The following is an 18,905-nucleotide window of genomic DNA, read 5'->3' as shown; positions in this document are numbered from 1 at the left end:
CTGAGCCGGGGTTGAGATAGGTCTGGCTTTCGTTGCAGTGCAGTCTCCTTCAGCTCGCCCTCCAACCGGTGACGCCCGCCTCGGCCGTGTGGTGTGAGGAACATCTCTTTAAAAGTCTCGTTAGCTAACAGCAAGCCCCGTCTCCTCCCGGTAAGAGAGCCGTTCACTCTCCCTGACTCCCTCAGCAACAAGCCGGAGTCGGTGCTCCAGCGAGCGTTACAACACACCGGTGCTCTGCAGGCTAGCAGTTAGCTCGGCTAGCTGCGGTCGGCATGCCGCGTACCCACACGTCAAGTTAAAACTGCGAGCTTTCAGCTGTTCAACACGTTTATACGCCGAGTACGCGGCGTGCGCCTTGTGGAGCTACAGCGAGGGAGTATTAAAAACTTAAGGCTTGTTGAGTGAAGTTGCAAATTGTTGAGTTTTTGCTAACCAGCCTGAGGCCTAGTTGGCTTTCCTGCGCTGGAAATGCGAGTGAGCCGGTTGATTGTCAAATCCCGCTGATTGGGCCCGGCGTCTGTCCCAGCCACGCCTAGCTCTGCCTGCCAGTTCACACCAAGTCATACTTTAATTAACAGCGACGCCTGAACGGAGCTCACACTCGTTGCGGCAAAATGGCTCCTGCCTCCCTCGGTAACCTTGTCCACCGGCTGTCAGACACGGGAGGTGCTGACTGTCTTCAGCCATACAACGCTGTGATGGTACCACAATGACAGTGGAATTTAACAGCACAACGGCCGATTTGATGTGTGTGCGCGCGCGGGCACATGCGCTTTTAACTTAACGTAAACATAATAAAACTGATCCGGTATCAGATGACCGGGTTTGACAGAGTGCAGCAGAGGCTGTGTGTCTGACAGTGGTGGTCTGCATGCAGATCGTTGTGTGCTCGTGTAAAGGTCATCAGTAGGATCGTAGTAAGACTTAGTCATAAACTTTAAACCTAGTAGTGCAAGGGCTTTAGCTTTCTGCTCAAATTTGCAATTTATGGCTTGAGTAGTCCCGAAGGGTAATTCAGATGTCTGGAGCTCTTAGAAAGAAACAGTCACACTTTCATTCATCAAGACAAACACAGATAAATAAAGCACAGGACCCTACCATAAAATACAAAGCAATAAGTTACGATGAAGTGCAGATGTTACGTTTTTATATTTAACTATCAAGAAAAAGCCAAGTATACATTACCCAAATATTAGTGCTGTTTACATCATATTGATAAAGTTAACAGTTTAAGAGGAAGACCCATATTGCAGTTGGACATAGACAGGTGGAAATGTACCAATTAACAAATTTTCTTTGCTTCTTTCAACAGATACAATGGCCGTGCCTCCTTCATATGCTGACCTGGGCAAGTCTGCCAAAGACATCTTCAACAAAGGCTATGGTATGGTTTCAAACAGTAATGTTAGTGTTGCTGCTGCCAATGCAAGTTAATACTGCATAGAATTTCCAAAATGTCTGTATTTGATAATTCCTCTCCTCAGGATTTGGCCTGGTGAAGCTTGATGTTAAGACAAAGTCAGCAAGTGGAGTGGTAAGGTCATTTCTTTGTTTTTTGAAGCACGTTTCATTGAGGTATAAGTAATGAATGAAGTATAACACTAATAGTCCAGCCAAGGTTTGACTGAAAAATGTAAACACTGAGTGTGTTTGTCAATTTCATCAGAACTTATTATTATTATTATTATTGTTGTTGTTATTATTATTATTATTATTATTATTATTATTATTATTATTATTATTATTATTATTCAGCCATTGGTGTCTCTTTAAAATTTTCTCTTGCAGGAATTCAAAACATCTGGCTCCTCCAACACTGATACCAGCAAAGTTGCTGGTACCCTGGAAACTAAATACAAGAGGTCAGAATATGGTCTGACTTTTACTGAAAAGTGGAACACTGATAACACCTTGGGAACAGAAATCACTGTTGAAGATCAGGTTAGGAAAAGTCTTGAAACATTTTTGCACCTGTTGTTTAAGAACAGGTGCTGGTGCCTACACAGTACATTTGACAGGACAACAGTCAATGCTTTAAATGTCAAATGGGCTCTGTCTCATAGATTGCCAAGGGACTGAAGTTGACTTTTGACACTACCTTTTCACCAAACACTGGGTAAGCTCATAATTAAGATTTTTTTTGCGTGTGTGTGTGTGTGTGTTATAAATTTGACTTGAAATTGATTTGCTTATAAATGTTGCCTGCACTGTGTTGCCCCACCAGAGGAGATATTTTGGAAACCTGATCTGTGCTGCACATGCTTCTGACAAGTGTAGTTGCTTGCCATGTGAGCCCAGTCTTAGCATGCATTTAGTATGTGGCAACACAATACTGATAATTCCTATGGCATAGGGTTTAATGGTTAGGAACATTTAAGGCCATATTTTGTCTCACAATAACTGAAATTCATGCAGTTGAGCATTGTAGTTATTGTCGCTATAATTTGAAGCTTTATTCTGTAAGACTTGTAGGAATTTGTGTGTATTTGAGGATGAATCATCAGGGTTTGAAAATGTTAATGCTTTTTACTTTTAGGTGTATCTTGCAGTCTTCTGCAGAAAACATAACCTGACTCTTGCCATTTTGAATAGCTCTTCTGACTTCACTGGGATTTGCATTTAACATCAATGAGATGTTTGTCATCAACAGCAAGAAGAGTGGCAAAGTCAAGACCGCCTACAAGCGTGAGTATGTTAACTTGGGCTGTGACGTTGACTTTGACTTTGCTGGTCCCACCATCCATGGAGCTGCAGTCGTTGGCTACGAGGGATGGCTCGCTGGCTACCAGATGAGCTTTGACACTGCCAAATCAAAGATGACCCAGAACAACTTTGCCGTTGGCTACAAGACAGGAGACTTCCAGCTGCATACCAATGTGTAAGTGGAAAGCTTTTCAATTTGATTTTGACATAATTTGCACTTATCAGTAGCGGTGTAAAACCTTTATTGATAGGCAATATTGTCTGTAAACAGCTGAACATGTTATGTTTTTGTAGTGCATGAGCAGGAAAGAAATTTTAACATTCGGAAGGCCTAACACAAAACAAACGCAAACACCATCTGTATGTTTTGGTTGGCACAAATAGTGAACTATGCAACCTGAAGGGGGGGCAGCAGAGCAGCTTTGCACTAATAAACCCTGCTAGTAACTGAAAATGAATTTGTTCACTTGTGCTGAACAGCAGTGACTGTAGTGCAAATGAAGAGGTGCTGATTTTAGCCTGCTCAAAATGAAATGTATTAACCCCTTTTGAATAGGTGTAAAAAAAAAAAAAAAGAAAAAAAAAAGACTGGAGTCACAGTAACAAAGATGGGCATGTTAATTTAGTTTTACTGACAAAATGTTGCATCAACTTCAAGGAGGACAGGAGAAGTGTTAAATTCACTATACTTGCAAACTATCACTGTCAATTATAATGATGCCGTTGCACAAATTATCAAAAAAAGAATTTTTCAGCATCTAGCATGAGATCTTTCTCTTTTGCACAATGCTTAAAGTAATGATGGTGCTGAGTTTGGAGGCTCCATCTACCAGAAGGTGAGCGACAAGCTGGAGACAGCAGTCAACCTGGCCTGGACTGCTGGAAGCAACAGCACACGCTTTGGTATTGCAGCCAAATACCAGCTGGACAAGGATGCCTCCATCAGTGTAAGTAATGCTGTGGAGGTATGGATAATTATGTAATAGAAAAATGATAGATTTCATCAGCTGAAGAAGTGCTTTTTCTTTACCCGTAGGCTAAGGTGAACAACAATAGCCTCGTTGGTGTAGGATACACCCAGACTCTAAGACCAGGTAAGGTGGTTTCATGCAGGTTTTATTTAATTACCTGTATTTGTATCACATGGTGTATCAGAGTTGCACTCTTCAGTCTGGAATCCTTCCACACAGCACTTCTGTACATGAGTTGAACACTTCAACCGTCATTCTCAATTCTAATGACTAACAGAGAAAATAGTTGTTTACTCATGTAATTTGCTAATCTTGGTTCCTCTTGCCTATACAGGCGTGAAACTCACCCTGTCTGGCCTGATCGATGGCAAGAATATCAATGCAGGAGGCCACAAGCTTGGTCTGGGCTTGGAACTGGAAGCCTAAACTTTACTCATACTGCAAGGGACTAGGGAATATCAGAAGAATCTGGCCTTAAATGTATGTCCAACTCAAACCAGCAAGGGAATATCTTGGGAGAGATTGATTCAAAGGCTACAACAACAAACTCTAACTTGAGTACTACTTCAAGTTGGTGCTTTTGTCATTTTACCTTTGTTGCTTTTTACTTTGTAGCTGCATCTATTTCAAAGACAGCTGGTGGTGTACTATTTATAAATCATGTCATTTTTTTCCTGTCCAGCACTGCCATAATAATGAAATTCAATACAATCCCTTTGCCTGTCATCTACTCCGTGACTTTATTGCGATAATCCCAGACACTCCGTTTTGTGAGACCATCAGGTAACGGTTTTGTGTGATGAGCAATGTCATACCTTTTCTGATTTTACAATCATAAACATCTGATATTCCTTTGTCGTCATTTGCAAACATTAAGTACACTAGGCTTTTCTGCTGTTATTTAACTGATGCACCCTCCCTTTTCATGCACACAAGGACAAACTAAAGCTCTGTAATATTTTGTTTTCCCACGGCCATCAGAGTTTGATGTTCTTATAGCTGCACATGTGACCTTCCTTTATAAAAGGCATTTTTTTGGGGTTTATTATTATTATTTTTTTGTTTGTTTGTTTTGCTGACCAAGCAAAAAAATGTTTTTGCTGATTCAGTACTTGCAGACAACAGGACGCCACACAATTACTGTTCAGAATAATGCCAAACTTATTGTCCAAAAAAAGTGTAACCTGGTTGCACACATGCTCTCTTGGAAAGTGCTGTCTCCCTGTAGTGGGTGGAGACAAGAGCCCACAGGAAGTCTTGGAGGTCCTAATGTGTATGTAGACATTTTCAATAAAGTCTTTGAACTTCACAGATGGACTTTTAATGTGATGTTGACACCTGACTAACTTGTTAATGTTGACCAGCAGAGAACTGAATCAGACTGGAATGGGTTTATCAGAACTACTCTGATTGTATTTCTGCTCTAGGAATTTTAACCATGTTTTTCCCTGATACCTATGAACCTTACATCATTTTGGTTGGGGGGGGGATTCAAATATCCTCCAACCTATTTAGAAAGTCCAGAAATGCTCTTTAGACAATTTGACAATTTAGTGTTTTGTTTTTTAAATCAGGTGTCATCGATAAGGCATAGCATTGGTTCTATACGTTGTGCTTACTATTTCAAGCAGTTTCTTGCTTGTGACTCACCTTGAACTGTTAAATGTTGTGGAGAACCTTAAGGCTCATGTTTTCTAGTCTTAGGTGTTTGAAGACAAAATGTATCTTTAAACTTATTGGTAGATGATTGTTTCAGAAACATGAAAAAATATAAAAGCTAATCAAGAGGCCTGAGCTGCCCTGACCAAACAATTGTTCAGTGGGAGGAATGGGATGGTACTAAGGCTGCTTAAACAATCTGTTTAAAACCGTAAATAACTTTTTAAATCAGGGCTTTAAGTGCCGGATCTTCGGCGAGTGTCGTCAGACTGCGGACAAAAAACCAAACCTGTTGATGCTGAATATTGTCCAGTTTGAGTAGTCCCTCCAACCAAACTAACATCACCGGCCAATCAGCAGGGGTGGACAGTACTGCAGTACAGTTTTTGAGTATCTGTACTTTACTTGAGTATTATTTTGGGGGGGATACTTTTACTTTCACTTCACTACATTTGAAGGACAAGTATTGGACTTTTTACTTCACTTGCGTTACATTACTTGCTACTTTTGCTCTAGTCTAGCATTACTGTTCATTGTGTTTGTAACACTCATCTCTGTTCCTGTTCCAGGTAAGAATATGGCCGCGATGTAAAAACTCATCCTACCTGGGGTTATTTCTCCATAATGATCGGCTCATTCTACATTATACATCGAAGGGGGCACCGTATCTTGCATTAGCCCAGTTCATTACTCTTAACCAACTAACCCGCCCCCACCGGAAATCGATCCGAGTCTCTCTGGTCTGGTCTGATCTCTTTTCTGGTCCTGTTTACCATCTGTTTACTATCCGCTTTTCCTTGCTGTAGCCCAATCACTCTTCATCTGCCCCTATCAGGAATCAAACCAGCAACCTTCGTATTGCGGTTTGGCAGACATATATTTTAAAAAAATGCAGGCTCAGGATTTTTCTCACTTTAAGCCCTGAAATTCTGCATGCTGAGTCCTGCTGTTGACATGGGACAGCTGGAGCGATGAACATGGTCACAAAACTGACAATCTGCCAAACATGATCAACGGTGGAACAAATGAGTTATCGAACATTAGTATGGTCAAATTTTCTTATTGATTTCCTTTTTAAGAGACAGTTCAACATAATGTTTCATATTGCTTTTATTTGTCGGCAGACAAAGCAGGTCATGACAAGTGCAAATGCTGGATTTACCTTACATCGTTTACATTCCAAATCCTTTTTGTGGTTTTATTACATCCAAGCTGATTTAAATTTTAAAGGCAAATCTGCTGCAAACAGAATCATGCTGTCTCTGTTTGAAGAGGAATTACAGCAACAGGACTTTCCTGGCTCAGCTTTTGCTTTGAATTTGCATCAGTGAAGCCATTCTCTATTTTCAGCTTCGCCATCCCTGAAATTTGCATATCAGCTGCTGGCTGATTAAATTTGAGGTGGAAGTGTCCACTCTCCTTCCATCCAGATAATGCACAGGGGGTTTTCATTTATTTCTCTGAGTTATTAGGCTACTCTCTACTTTCTCTGCTCTGCCTTGATCGTGCATGATTTCCTCTCAGGCTTCTGTTGGCTCCAGTTTCTGAGCCTGTCCGCTCTTTGGTCCAGTCGCTTTGATTTCAGCACTGGTTGTAGGATTTTTGCTCAGCAAGACAGTCTGTTCTGTTTCAGGTCCATCTTCACCATTTGACCTCTGATCCTTCACTTCAAGGTGACCTTTCTCCACAGAGTTTAGAGATGAGTATTTATTTTGGTTTTTATTGCCATCGTCAGTGCTTTTTGCTGCTTTGTCCTCACCATTTGTAGCTTCAGATTTATTGATCTCCTTTTGTTCTGCATGAATGTTTTCCTTTTCCTCACTCTTCAGAGCTGTACCTGCAGCTACCATCGGCCCTTCAGGCTTTATGCACCTTGTCTCTGCTGTAGAATCAGGGGTTTTCTCATCTTGCACTTGAGCGGCGCGGCTCAACTCTTTGGTTCTGTCTGATTCTTCAGACACTTCGGCGTTCTCCACTTGAACTGAGGTAAACCTTTCTTCCTGTTCTTTTATATCAGTGACAGGTTTATTCTCAACATATAACGCTGATTTAAACTCTTCAGCTTTCTGAGCTCCATCATTTTTCTCTTTGGTGATTTCGACTCCTTTTCCCAGTTCATATCCCTGCTCCTCAAGGTTTTCACTCAGTAAATCTTTGCTTTGAATATTTTTGTTGATGCCATTCTCTCCTTCAGTGTCAGACTCTTCAGACTCTTCTTTTCTTTTTCGACCTTGTTTACCATCATCCACCTCACTGGAACTCCCGCTGTCTTCATCATCGCATCCATTCACCGAATCTCCCACTGATCCTTGAATCTGCTCATTTTCTTCCTCTCCACTGTCTTTATTACTCTCCTCCTCACTGCTCTGTCTGTCCCTTTTGTTGCACTCCTGCTCGTCTTTTCCACCCTCTGTCTCCTCTGATCCTGTCTCTTCAAATTCTGACATCTCAATCTCCCTGGTGGTCTCAGTTATGATCTCCTCGACAAACTTGTACTGGGGCTCGGCTCTCCTGTGTGGGCCGCCCGGCCGAGCGAGGCAGGGGAGGGTGTAAACGGGGGACTGGTGGTAGATGTAGGGCAAAGACATGCTGGTCTCTGACACTATGGAAAGTCGAGCTTCTTCGCCACAGAGTAGTTTCCTGCAGAATTGGAGGCAAATATTTTGTACTGAATAGTGAACATCGCTGATTATGAAAAAAGATTTTAAATCTTAACAAGAATTTCTTTCCTTCACCGAAGCACTAATCAGGTCTTAATTAATCATTGCTATTGTCAACCCCAATCCAATGATAGCTTTCTTTTGAAATGCAGCATCAATGATAGACAATAGAAGCAGAAGATGGATATGAGGATGGAATTATGGAAAACCACAACACCACAAAAATGTTTTCTGAGAGCTGTTTATTGACTTTAAACCCATCTAGATTTAGCAAACCTCACCTGTAAGACAGTATCTCCACATCCAAAGCCATCTTCACGTTCAATAGGTCCTGATACTCCCGAAGGTAGCCCGACATGTCAAATTTGCAATTTATCAGCTCATTTTCAAGTTCTTTGATCGTATTCTGGCGCAAGAAAGGAGAGTAGGTGTTTTAGTACTGGATGCCATCTGAGAAAGTCTTTTTTTTTTTCTTTGTCAACAACACAATAAAATGAAACAACTCACCTGATACTGAATGACTTCCTCCTTGTGGTGGTCCTCGAAGTCGCGCAGTTGCTTCTCCAGCGCTTCCCTGGCGCCCTTAGCACAGTCCAGTTCGGTGTTTCTGGCCTGCAGGCGCCTCCTGTACTCCTGGATCTCCTGCTGCGTCGCTTTCAAAGCTTCTCTCTTGGACTCGGCTGCCTCTGTTAACCTTGCAAACTGAGATCGGAAATTTCCCCCGGCCTCCTGGACTTCGGTGACTGCGTACCCTTCCAGCTGCGTCCTGATGTCGCGCAGTGCCGCAGTGATACCGGGGTTGCCAAAGTCATGAGCCCTGACGGTCACCAGCAGATCCTGGATCTGGTCGTGCATCTCTGACACTTCGGCCTCATGGTTCCTCTTTAGGAAGTCTATCTCATCCACGAGAGACTGCGCTTTCTTGTCCAGCTGTAGTTTAGCCTGGTAGGCGTCACTGATGTCCTTCTTCAGGACCATGATGTTGCTCTCAGCGTCTGATCTGCTCCGCGCTTCTCGCTCATGTCGCCTCCTCAGGTCGGACAGTTCTTCTTCTAAATTCTGATGCTCGACTTCAATCTGATGCTTCTGTCGGGTTATATCCTGCACCATCCGTCTCAGTTTCCTCAGCTCTGGTCCACACTCCTCCTCCAGGCGGGATGCGGGTTTCGCTTTCCCTCTGATCTCCCGAATCTCCCTCTCCAGCAAATAATTATGGTGCTCCAGCTGATGCACCTTCTCTATGAATCCCGCGAGTCGATCGTTCAGGCCGTGCATCATCTCTTTCTCGTTACATAACGGCTGGGTCAAAGTCATGCCCGCGGATGTCCCTCTCATCCTGACACCGGGAAGCAGCCTCTGAGGTGCGGACCGGCTGAGCGGAGAGCTGCGCCTCGTGTTGTCGCTCCGCCGGAGCTGTCCGCGGTGCTGAAAGGTGAAGCATCAGCTGATACATTCATGATGACAGCTTCACTATTTTGTCGCAGTGACGTGAATCTACCGGCTGTAGATGCCCCCCCCCCCCCCAAAAAAAAAACAACATATATATATATATACACATACTACAGCTATAATAATAATAATTATATTTATCTATTTTATTTTTCGCATCACTGAAGTTAAGAAATATTGTTGTGTACTAAGAAACAAACAATACAAACCATGAAACTTTAGACCATTGCCACATGTGTGACAGAGTAACACCCTTGTCAGTTGATTTTACAAAAGAAAAAGCGTATTTTATAAAATCGTGTTCTAGATGTGTGAGTTGTTTTAATCTCATCACACAGTGTAGCCTTAAACAGAGTTCATGGCATCCACCGTTGTTTACCAGCTGTATATTTAGTTTTTAGTTCATATTTAATAACCAGTGCAATGGTAGAATAAAATATGTTGAACTTTTTTTATTTTAGCGTTTAATAGCTATGGTCAGCCCATCGCCCAAAGTGAGCATGCTCAGCTCGATCCTCTGGTCCGTGTGCAGCTTCTTGTTGAGGGCATTGATGATCTGGGCGGTGACATCATCAGGAGCAGGATTCACCACCCTCCCGCTCGCCAACACCTTCAAATATAACACCAACTTAGCTGTTTCATCGTGTTCACAGTCACATTTATTCTCTGACCAGCTCAGGGACTAAATGCTGCAGGACTTAAATGTCCTTGTTACTCCTCTCTGAATCAGTCCACAGACTAAAGGCTTTACCTGTTTGTGAAAATTGTACTTACATTGTCAATAGCAATGATGCCTCCTTTGCGTATGAGCTCAAGGGATTTTTCATAGTATCCATCATAACTGGATTTATCAGCATCGATGAACACAAAGTCATATGTTCCAGCTTCCCCAGCTGCTATCAGGTTATCTGATGAAACAGGGATCGACATCAAAATATTACCGTGACTAAGATGATATTTAACAGAAATCACGACCAGGATTAATAAAAGCACTTACTCAGCGTCTTCATGGCAATTTCATGTTGCACATCTATCTTATTTTCAACTCCAGCCTGTAAAAACAGTTGAAATATGTCAGTTATGCCTGACTTTTAACCGTTCTTTTTCCTTAATTGTTTTAAAGAGGATTTGGAGGGTTGTTTAAACAGAAATTGATTTTGCCACTTGGCTCTGCATCTTGATGTGACACAGTTTCCTTACTCGACACCTTTTTCCTCTCCTGTCTTCAGCAGTTTGTGAAGTCAGACTGACAGAAAGCAGATGTACAGTTTACTGTCTGCTGCACAATTTCGTTCTGACCGAGGTAACAATCTGTCCCACTAAACTTGCAAAATGTCAAACCCAAAGGTTACATTTACAGTGTCAGGAACGGGGCACACTGCACTTGGGTACGGTCACTTGCGGTGGTACTACGAGTTAAGATTAAAAGTTTCAGAAAAAAAAAAAAATCAAATTTTAAATTATTTGCTTTTATTATGTATAAGTAAGAAAATGTCCTACCTCTTTAAAAAATGGCTTGGCAATATTTATATAGGTTTCTTCTATTTCGCATGCCACCACATGTCCATTCTCTGGCATTGCCAAAGCCATGCTCAGTGCGTTGTACCCTGTGTACATCCCTGCAAGATTCAACCATGTTAATCACATTTTTCTTTTAGCTCGTGAATACATGTCTACTCACTGAAGTGTCATACCATAGCCTGTAAAAAATATTTTGTTTTTTAAATAGCTTGTGGTTAACCTTTTCATATTGTTCAATTTCAAAGTGTTAAATCCAATCTTATTTTCACGTGTCCAGTATTGAAAACACTACATTCATATTTCAAGGATTCAGCTGATGATTTACAGTTTCAAAAATTCTCCTGAAGTTTGTTGTTCAAGATGAAACATTCAAACACAAACATTCTTTAAATGATCAATTGAGCGTAAAAGCAACTGTTCAGTTCTGTCCTTTAAAATTACCATTTATTCCCAAATATAACCAGAAAAATGGCTTTCATATTAACCAACATAGTATCTAGTCTTCAAAATTCAGCAGTCTTTTGCTTTTTTGTACTTCCATGATTTATTTTTTTTACGTTTGTTAACCTTGCGTGATCTCACCAATTTCAATGGCTCTCGTTCCATTGATAAGTTTTATGAGATTTGCCATCAACTGTGCCTGTTCAGCAGCAACCATCATAATGCTCCACCTGTCCTCAAGGGTTTTCTGAAATGAAAATATAGAATTATTCGATATGGATATCATTATATTTTGTTACTAATGGGATAGACAAGATATTCCTTTGCACTGGTTTAACATGGGTCCCAGGTGATCTGTAACGCTGTGCAGCCCTCTAGTGGTCAATGTTTGTACATATCAGAATTAGTATCAATTTTAATTTCAGGAGCAGTTTATTGTAGTTGTAGAACTTGCAATAACAAAAAATTAATAATATCACATTCAAAAAAGATGTGAGATCCACTGGTAGTGAGTTTTAAAAGCAGCAACTTTAAAGCCACATTCATCTTTAGTTCTCAGCACCTAATCACCAACCAGCCTGTTTGACCTCAGTGATCTGCTGGTGTACGTTAATGTAGGAATGTGTGCATCCATGGTAGCTTTAAAATAAGAGGACAATCCTGAGCTGAAATTCATAGGGGAGCAAATTAAAAGGTGGAAATTAAGACATAACATGAGATGTTTTGTTTGACCTGGTCAGACTCTGAGCAACGTAAGACTGACAAACTTGTAGATGACAAGGATGCATAACTGAGACAAGTGACAAACTGACAATAATCAAAGGGTTATGAAATCAGTGATTAAGTTATCTTGCTCACCAGTTTGAGTTTGGTGAGGACGGGGTGCTCCCTAAGTGAGTTGTTGACCACATACTGCAGCACCGGATCATCCTTGCCTCTGCTGTGGCTCTTACCAATGAAGGCAGACCGTCCCACACCTGACCAACGAGAATCAGAAGAGCAAGTCGAGCTCCCTGCCAACAGCTGGACCACACATCATTCTTCATGTCATACCTGTGAGTAGAACAGCAAGTCCAACACAAAATAGCATTTTGATGTCTGCAGCCATCGCGTTCTGGGCCCTGGACTTTGTGGAAGTCAAACAGCTTTCACTGGAATGGGGTGAGTCTCTGAGTGTCAGTCCTTTTTGTACAGTACAGCCATGTTTGTTTTGCTAAACCTTTGAGGGCAAAGTTCATCCCATTGATGTTTCAGTATTTTCTGCAAAGTTTCTGCAAAGGCATTTTGGGGATGTTTGATTTGTTTTGGAAAAACACAGCTGAAGGCATTTGTCGTAAAACATCTTTGAAAGATGGACACTAACATTTTAAAAAGTGAAGCCTCAATGTATTATTTCAAAGACTTTCTTAAATTCCTTGCCATCAGCCAGTTATTTTGCAATTCCAACAACCCTCAGTCCTCTTGACCAGTTTTGTCATTTGTCATTTAGGTGTGAGTTGTTTTAGTCTCATCACAAAGTGTAGCCAAAGAAAACCCAGCTGTATATCACATTTTTGGTTCATATTTAATACTTAAAACAATGCTATGGTTTAATTTCAGTGGATTTTAGCTCTTAATGCCTTCAAATACAACAATAGAGCTGTTTCATCCTGTTCAGTCAAAACAGGCCACATTCACAGCCACATTTGTTCTCCGACCAGCCCAGAGACTGAGTGCTGCAGGACTTAAACTCTTTCTTTCATGCCCTCTCTGAATCAGGCCACAGATTTTGGCATATCAGTTATTTTGCAATTCCAGCAACAAAACTTTGAACTGTGTTATCTGTGTTTGTTCTCACTAACGTCCTCCACTGTTGCTCAGCACGTATCACTGCAAGCTGTTTGAAATGTGAACTACGTCCAAACATTCATGCGCCTTACAGTCCTTTACGTACATTTATATACATATTTCTGTTTTATCTTGATTCTAAAAAGTTGGTAATTTAGCAATTGCACTTTTACTGTGAAGGTTTCTAGAAGCTGTCCTAATCAGCAAATCAGTTTAAAATATTTTAGGTTCAGCATATTATAACAGTTTACTGGACAGATTGAGCCATGTCTTCTTTGTCCTCTAATGCAATTCAAATGTCTTCTCGAGGGACAATAAAGGCTGAACTCATTGACAAAGGAAATGGAAATCAAGCCAGTGAGATAGATTGAGCTTTGGGCCATGTTGCAGATCCTGATGTGAGAAAACTACAGAGACACCATGTTGCTGCACAGCGTTTCAGACGTGAAGTGCTGTGACGCGAGCGTACTCCTGATTTGCTTGACTATAAAAACAGTCAGCTACCAAAGGTGGCAGGTTACAGACAAAGACAATGAAGCTTTTACTTTAACGGCAGTAGTGATCACTGGAGTATATTTATCCTGTGGCATGTGATCAAAGGTTAGGGCTGATCATATCCTCTCCCTCCCTCCTTCCCTTCACCAAACTGTTCGTACACGGAGACAGTTTGAGTGAGACTTTGAGTTCACTTTCACATTTACTCCCTCCTAGTCCATCAGATTAAAAGTGAAGTTGTTACACCTGACATCACTGTAAAGTGGCAAAAGCCCAACTGGCCCAACCCTGTGGCAGACCCCGCATGATTTCATGGCTCAACAACCAGCAGAGCATGCCCATCTCTACCACAATAATCCCTGCACCGGATCAAAGGGTTTGGCCCAGCTTCACAGTTTAGCCAAACACACTTCAGGTATTCTATGTTATAGTAGATATCAACAAAAAAAGCATACATCATTTTCAGAAATTTCTCAGCACACACACACACACACACACATCCAAAAACAGAAATAATTTGTAACACTTTTTATGAGAAAACTCACTTAATTTCAGATGTCTTTGATTTGAAAAGCACTACTTTCCACTTGTATAGTGATACAATAACATAATTTCACTACATAGTAACAAATTGGACAATCCACAGTGAAGATATTAGAGTTATCTGAGGGAGGAAAGGTGATGTCCTGATAGCTTCCAAAATATCTGTTCTGCTTCAGTGTCTCATTTAATTTATTCCATAATTTCACTGTGATTTGGTCTTGATGAAGGTTTTTTCATCACGTTCTCACCAATTACTATTTCACACAAGGGACTGCTGCAATGTTCTCACTGGATTGAGGTTGGCCAAGCTGAGTCAGAAAAATAAGGTGCAGTTTCTAACCAAACTGAAATTAACAATGTAAGCATCAGAATCACTGAAGTCTGATGTAATTTCTTGGTTTGAGTAAAATCTGATGACTAACAGTTCTGTTCGAGTCATTCTTCAAAGCCACTATCTTTGTTGTGGGAAGTTATTCTGTGTGAAAATTTTGCTGTCTTTTCTTCATCCCACGGAAATAATTCAACGTTTATTTGGCAAATACTGAAGTCTGATTTATTTTTCTCTGGAACTCAAAAATAAGTATAAATAGGGAGCAAAATAACGGCTCAACAGCAAAGAGATAAAATCACACCCAGTCTGAGAAGATCAGGAGAAAAAGAGACTGAAGTTCTTTCACTCTGTTTACAGGCCATTATTTGATCACAATCACAATTTCAGCAGTTTTTTTTCTTCTAAGCTTTTCCTGTTATCTTAGGAGCTGATTATCTCAGACAAGTAAACATCAGAGCAGAAAGGAAAGGAAGAAAAACAGTGAATCTAAGTGTAATGTAGGTTTGACATGGGTGGAGACACGAGGGCGACTATTTCTTGGAAACTGAGATTAAGAAATACAGATAAGTGGAGCTCAATCCATCCATCCATTATCTTTACAGTGGCAAGAAAAAGTATGTAAACCTTTAGGAATTTCATGGTTTTCTGAGTAAATTTATCATAAAATGTGATCTGATATTCATCTAAGTCAGGGGTAGTGACAAACATAATGTGTCTTAAATAATACCACAAAAAAACAAAAGAAATCTTTCACGTCTTTATTGAGAATAACCAAAAAATCCTCATAGTGCTTGTGGAAAAAGTATGTGAACCCTTGAATTAATGACCTCAAAAAAGCTAATTGGTTTCAGGTTTTAGCATACCTGGAGTCTCGATAAGACAATGGCTTTTAGGGGTGTGGATTAAAGCTACTTTGATAAAAACCCCTGAAAGTTTGGGCATTTGTTCTGCAAAAGAAGAACATGTTTATGTGAGCCATGCCACGTCCTGCCACAATGCCGCCAACAGCACAACGCAGACTCATCAGTGAGGTAAAGAAACTGCTCCGAATGGCAGCCACGGATTTGAAGGCATCATTGAAACTGGCTAACGTCTGTTAATGAGTCTACAATACCTAAAACATTGAACAAGGACACCACGAAGGAAGCCACTGCTTACTGAAGACACTCCTGCATCCCTGAAGTTTGCAAAACAGCACATTGACACACCACAGTTGTATTGGCAAAATGTTTTGTGGATTGATGAAACTAAGAATCTTATCAGAATTCTTCGGGATAATCTGAGAATGTCTTCGCATCGGCTGAAACGCTCTAGAAGGTGCAACAGGACAACGACCCAAAACACCGCAGCAAGTGCACAACAGACCGGTTCCAGAAAAACAAAATGTGCCTTTTTTTTGGGGGGGGGGGGTGGCCAAGTCAGAGCCCAGACGTCAACTCAACAGACTTACTATGGATTGACCTGAAGAGAGCCATACAAAGAATGTGGCAGCTCTTAAGCAGTTCTGCCAGGAAGAATGGGCTTAAATTCCTCCAACGATGTGCAGCTCTGATCCAGAGCTCGAGCATGCGCCTGGTTGAGGTTATTGCTGTTGGGGGGGGTCAATCAGTTACTAATTCTAAGAGTTGAATGAGTGATCAATAAATGCTTAAAGATCAGATTTTTTTGGTTCTTAATTTAGACACACTTGTCAATAACCCTTAGATGACCAGTTTTTATGACAAACTTGTTCACAAAAGCATGACATGCCAAAAGGTTCACGTACTTTTTCCTGCCACTGTCTCTCTGGACAGGTCATCCGTCTATCACAGGCCAGGCCACACGCTGCTCCTCAACTTCATTCATGTCTAGAAGTAGGTTTGGCAAAAACCTTTTCTCTGCGTATCCACCAGCTCTTCCTGTGATGACTAACTCCACATGGTCATGTGAGTATTATAAGACAGACTTAAAAAAAAAAAAAAACATCTTTAGAGAATTTAAATAAAGTTTCCTCCTTCAACAGTGGTTCTTTTCTACCAGCCAACGTTTTCTTTGAACTTATCTGTAAAGCAAGTAAAGTTTAATGAGCACTGTTTGTAGAGCAAGACTGGAAGTGTTTTCATGAGCCACACTTCAGATCATCTCGTCTTGCAACTTCAAAACGGAAACGGGGAAGACGGTAGCCAGGAATGTTCAAAAAGGAAATTTTTGGGGATGTGAGTGGGATGCGAGGTCTCTCCAAGGACAAGAGCTTCCTCTGTCTGTTCCCTAATTAAGAATGCACAGATACAAACAAAAACACGCCACCAACAAGAAGCCGTCAATTAAATGAGCCGTGGCACCAACTGTCTCGAAAGAAAATGTTAAAGACGTGACGCGGAAAGGAAGGGGATGTCTCAGAGTGTGCACAGCTCTGCTAAGGTCCTCTCAGTGAAAATGAGATACCATGTTTTTCCACCACCGTCTCCCTCTCCCCCCACCACCACTGCTCCGGGCTTCTGCTTATGTGACGCTAATTGTTTCTGCTACTTGTGCCAAGTACCTACTCTTCCCCAGCACATTCTACAGACAGGCCCTGGTCCCTCAGCTGCTTTTTGTGTCTGTTTAAGGAATGAAAAAATGTGTGCTGCCATCTGCAGCGAGCACACCACTGTTCCTCCTCCCGGCCGTGACTGTCAGAGTGCCACAATGATACACATTCATACACTCTCTCGGAGGTAGGGGGGGAAAAAAAAAAAACAAAAAAAAAAACTATGTGGTAGAGAAACAAGAAAACAAAACTGACACATACAACTGCTAATATGAAACGAAATAATTCAAGAGGTTCCTGTTTTGATGCATTTAGCATGTGGGAGGGAAGACAGTGCACATCTGAAAAGGCTTTTAAATTTTGCAAACCATGCAGAGGAGAAATGTAGGTATGTAGTAGATTTAAATCCAAGGCCGTCGGAACCTTTTCACAGATCTGTCTTTGGTTTTTTAGTATTAACTTGAAAGACCAAGCTCCTGTTTGAAGTCAAGCACATATGCAAGTTTTTAGGCCTCTCAGCACACAAGTTTGTTAAAGCACTTTTTTTTTTGTGTGCGTTTCTTTAATACCTCAATATAACCAGCAAGTGGCAGTGTTGTTTAGCTAATCCGCAGTGTTTCTCCGTGCAAACAGCTCATGGCACAAAGGGAGCCAGGCCTTCTCTGCCTCGTAGGGGAAGTAGTATCCTTTTCTTCTTGTTGAGTTGACCTGTGACACCATCACAGAGCACAGGGGGCGGCACATACTGACATGCTTGTAACGCCTCTTGGTTGTTACATCATCCATGTGTTTATCACAGCGGGACTGCGTGTGGTGGTGCTTTAACAACAGCAGTCAGTTTGGCGTCATCTCAGCAGCCGGATAAGCATGCATGAATATTAAGTGATGCTAATCACAATGGAGAGACCAACGTCAAGACGACTGACAGACATCTTTCAGCATTCAGTTGACATCTTCAGAGTTGTCCTCCGTTTGACAGCAGCGTCTCCCAACATGACAAGTCTGTTTAAAGTTTCCAGAAGCGGCTCGCACACATGCATGTTTGCACTGACACTGATTTTACTCAAACCGGGCCACTGTACTGCCGTGCCAGAACTCAAAGTGCGTTTCTCTACATGCACATGTGCGCACAAAGACGATCTGTTTATGTAGGCCACTCATTGGGCTACAGAACGTAGACGAGGATATAATGAAAATATTTTTCAAAACTGCTTTTCAATCACGGGTGCCTGGATTTATCTCTGGTATATTAAACTACTGTGTATTTTTTGAAGCATGAATGTTGAGGATAAGCCATTCAATTCATTTTCATCCTCTCTTTGTGTATTCAAGCCCTACAGAACAAAACAGTGGATCTGCTGCTGCGAAAATAATAATAAAAGAAAGCAGAAATGAATGGCAGGTGTGGTTGTTTGACTTTCAAATCACTTAGGCATCTATTCTATTAACCTGGTGTGTAAATAAATACGGAATTCAATTTCCATGGAGTCACGAGATAAGTTGACAGTCCTCAAAAAGATCAAACAGGCTGTTCAGGGGGGTCGTGAGCCACTGTGAAAAAAAAATGTTGGTATATGAAAGGCGTTGACACCTTGAGCGAACCACAAAAAGAGACAAATGTCATATCCTCTGGAACAATTACTGAGTGAACCATTGGTTCTTAAGGCAGCAGGTCCTCACGCTACACTATCTGTATACAGGAGAGCTGCTCCCTCTACACATCACAGTTGTTGTCGGTCAGTGTCTTTCTAACCTGCATTCAATAATAATATTTTAACTGTCCATTTCCTGCTTTG

At 41.3% G+C, this 18,905-nt stretch overlaps 3 protein-coding genes across 3 annotated transcripts; 1 reads left to right on the top strand and 2 right to left on the bottom strand.

Moving 5' to 3' along the window:
- vdac2 (voltage-dependent anion channel 2) lies at positions 1-4,983 on the top strand. Its single transcript, XM_029520688.1, has 9 exons — positions 1-150; positions 1,313-1,384; positions 1,485-1,534; positions 1,789-1,941; positions 2,064-2,116; positions 2,651-2,878; positions 3,500-3,650; positions 3,740-3,797; positions 4,009-4,983. Exons 2-9 carry the CDS (start codon positions 1,318-1,320, stop codon positions 4,098-4,100), a joined length of 852 nt encoding a protein of 283 aa, XP_029376548.1. The 5' UTR covers positions 1-150; positions 1,313-1,317; the 3' UTR covers positions 4,101-4,983.
- Positions 4,984-6,472: 1,489 nt separating this feature from the next.
- On the bottom strand, positions 6,473-9,453 carry LOC115055853 (neurofilament medium polypeptide-like). The gene is made up of 3 exons (XM_029521879.1): positions 8,501-9,453; positions 8,275-8,399; positions 6,473-7,973 (listed from the first exon to the last, which is right to left on the bottom strand). Exons 1-3 carry the CDS (start codon positions 9,326-9,328, stop codon positions 6,854-6,856), a joined length of 2,073 nt encoding a protein of 690 aa, XP_029377739.1. The 5' UTR covers positions 9,329-9,453; the 3' UTR covers positions 6,473-6,853.
- Positions 9,454-9,603: 150 nt separating this feature from the next.
- On the bottom strand, positions 9,604-12,782 carry LOC115055854 (catechol O-methyltransferase domain-containing protein 1-like). The gene is made up of 7 exons (XM_029521880.1): positions 12,458-12,782; positions 12,263-12,381; positions 11,546-11,651; positions 10,943-11,061; positions 10,440-10,494; positions 10,217-10,350; positions 9,604-10,052 (listed from the first exon to the last, which is right to left on the bottom strand). Exons 1-7 carry the CDS (start codon positions 12,510-12,512, stop codon positions 9,900-9,902), a joined length of 741 nt encoding a protein of 246 aa, XP_029377740.1. The 5' UTR covers positions 12,513-12,782; the 3' UTR covers positions 9,604-9,899.
- Between the last annotated feature and the right edge of the window lie 6,123 nt (positions 12,783-18,905).

This window comes from Echeneis naucrates, chromosome 15 (assembly GCF_900963305.1).
Source record: "Echeneis naucrates chromosome 15, fEcheNa1.1, whole genome shotgun sequence".
NCBI lineage: Eukaryota > Metazoa > Chordata > Actinopteri > Carangiformes > Echeneidae > Echeneis > Echeneis naucrates.
The sequence above is the reverse complement of the archived record's forward strand: the minus strand, read 5'-3'. Positions and strand labels throughout refer to the sequence as shown.

Bases quoted from the DNA above. Each gene is read 5' to 3' on its own strand.
- vdac2 (XM_029520688.1), top strand. From the start codon at position 1,318: ATGGCCGTGCCTCCTTCATATGCTGACCTGGGCAAGTCTGCCAAAGAC. The intron at 2,117-2,650 runs GTAAGCTCATAA...TGTCATCAACAG, and splicing joins ACCTTTTCACCAAACACTGG to CAAGAAGAGTGGCAAAGTCA. The intron at 3,798-4,008 runs GTAAGGTGGTTT...TTGCCTATACAG, and splicing joins CACCCAGACTCTAAGACCAG to GCGTGAAACTCACCCTGTCT.
- LOC115055853 (XM_029521879.1), bottom strand. From the start codon at position 9,328: ATGAGAGGGACATCCGCGGGCATGACTTTGACCCAGCCGTTATGTAAC. The intron at 8,400-8,500 runs GTGAGTTGTTTC...TTCTTGCGCCAG, and splicing joins AGGAAGTCATTCAGTATCAG to AATACGATCAAAGAACTTGA. The intron at 7,974-8,274 runs GTGAGGTTTGCT...CCAATTCTGCAG, and splicing joins GTGGAGATACTGTCTTACAG to GAAACTACTCTGTGGCGAAG.
- LOC115055854 (XM_029521880.1), bottom strand. From the start codon at position 12,512: ATGGCTGCAGACATCAAAATGCTATTTTGTGTTGGACTTGCTGTTCTA. The intron at 12,382-12,457 runs GTATGACATGAA...CTCGTTGGTCAG, and splicing joins ACTTGCTGTTCTACTCACAG to GTGTGGGACGGTCTGCCTTC. The intron at 11,652-12,262 runs GTGAGCAAGATA...TTTTCATTTCAG, and splicing joins TCCTCACCAAACTCAAACTG to AAAACCCTTGAGGACAGGTG.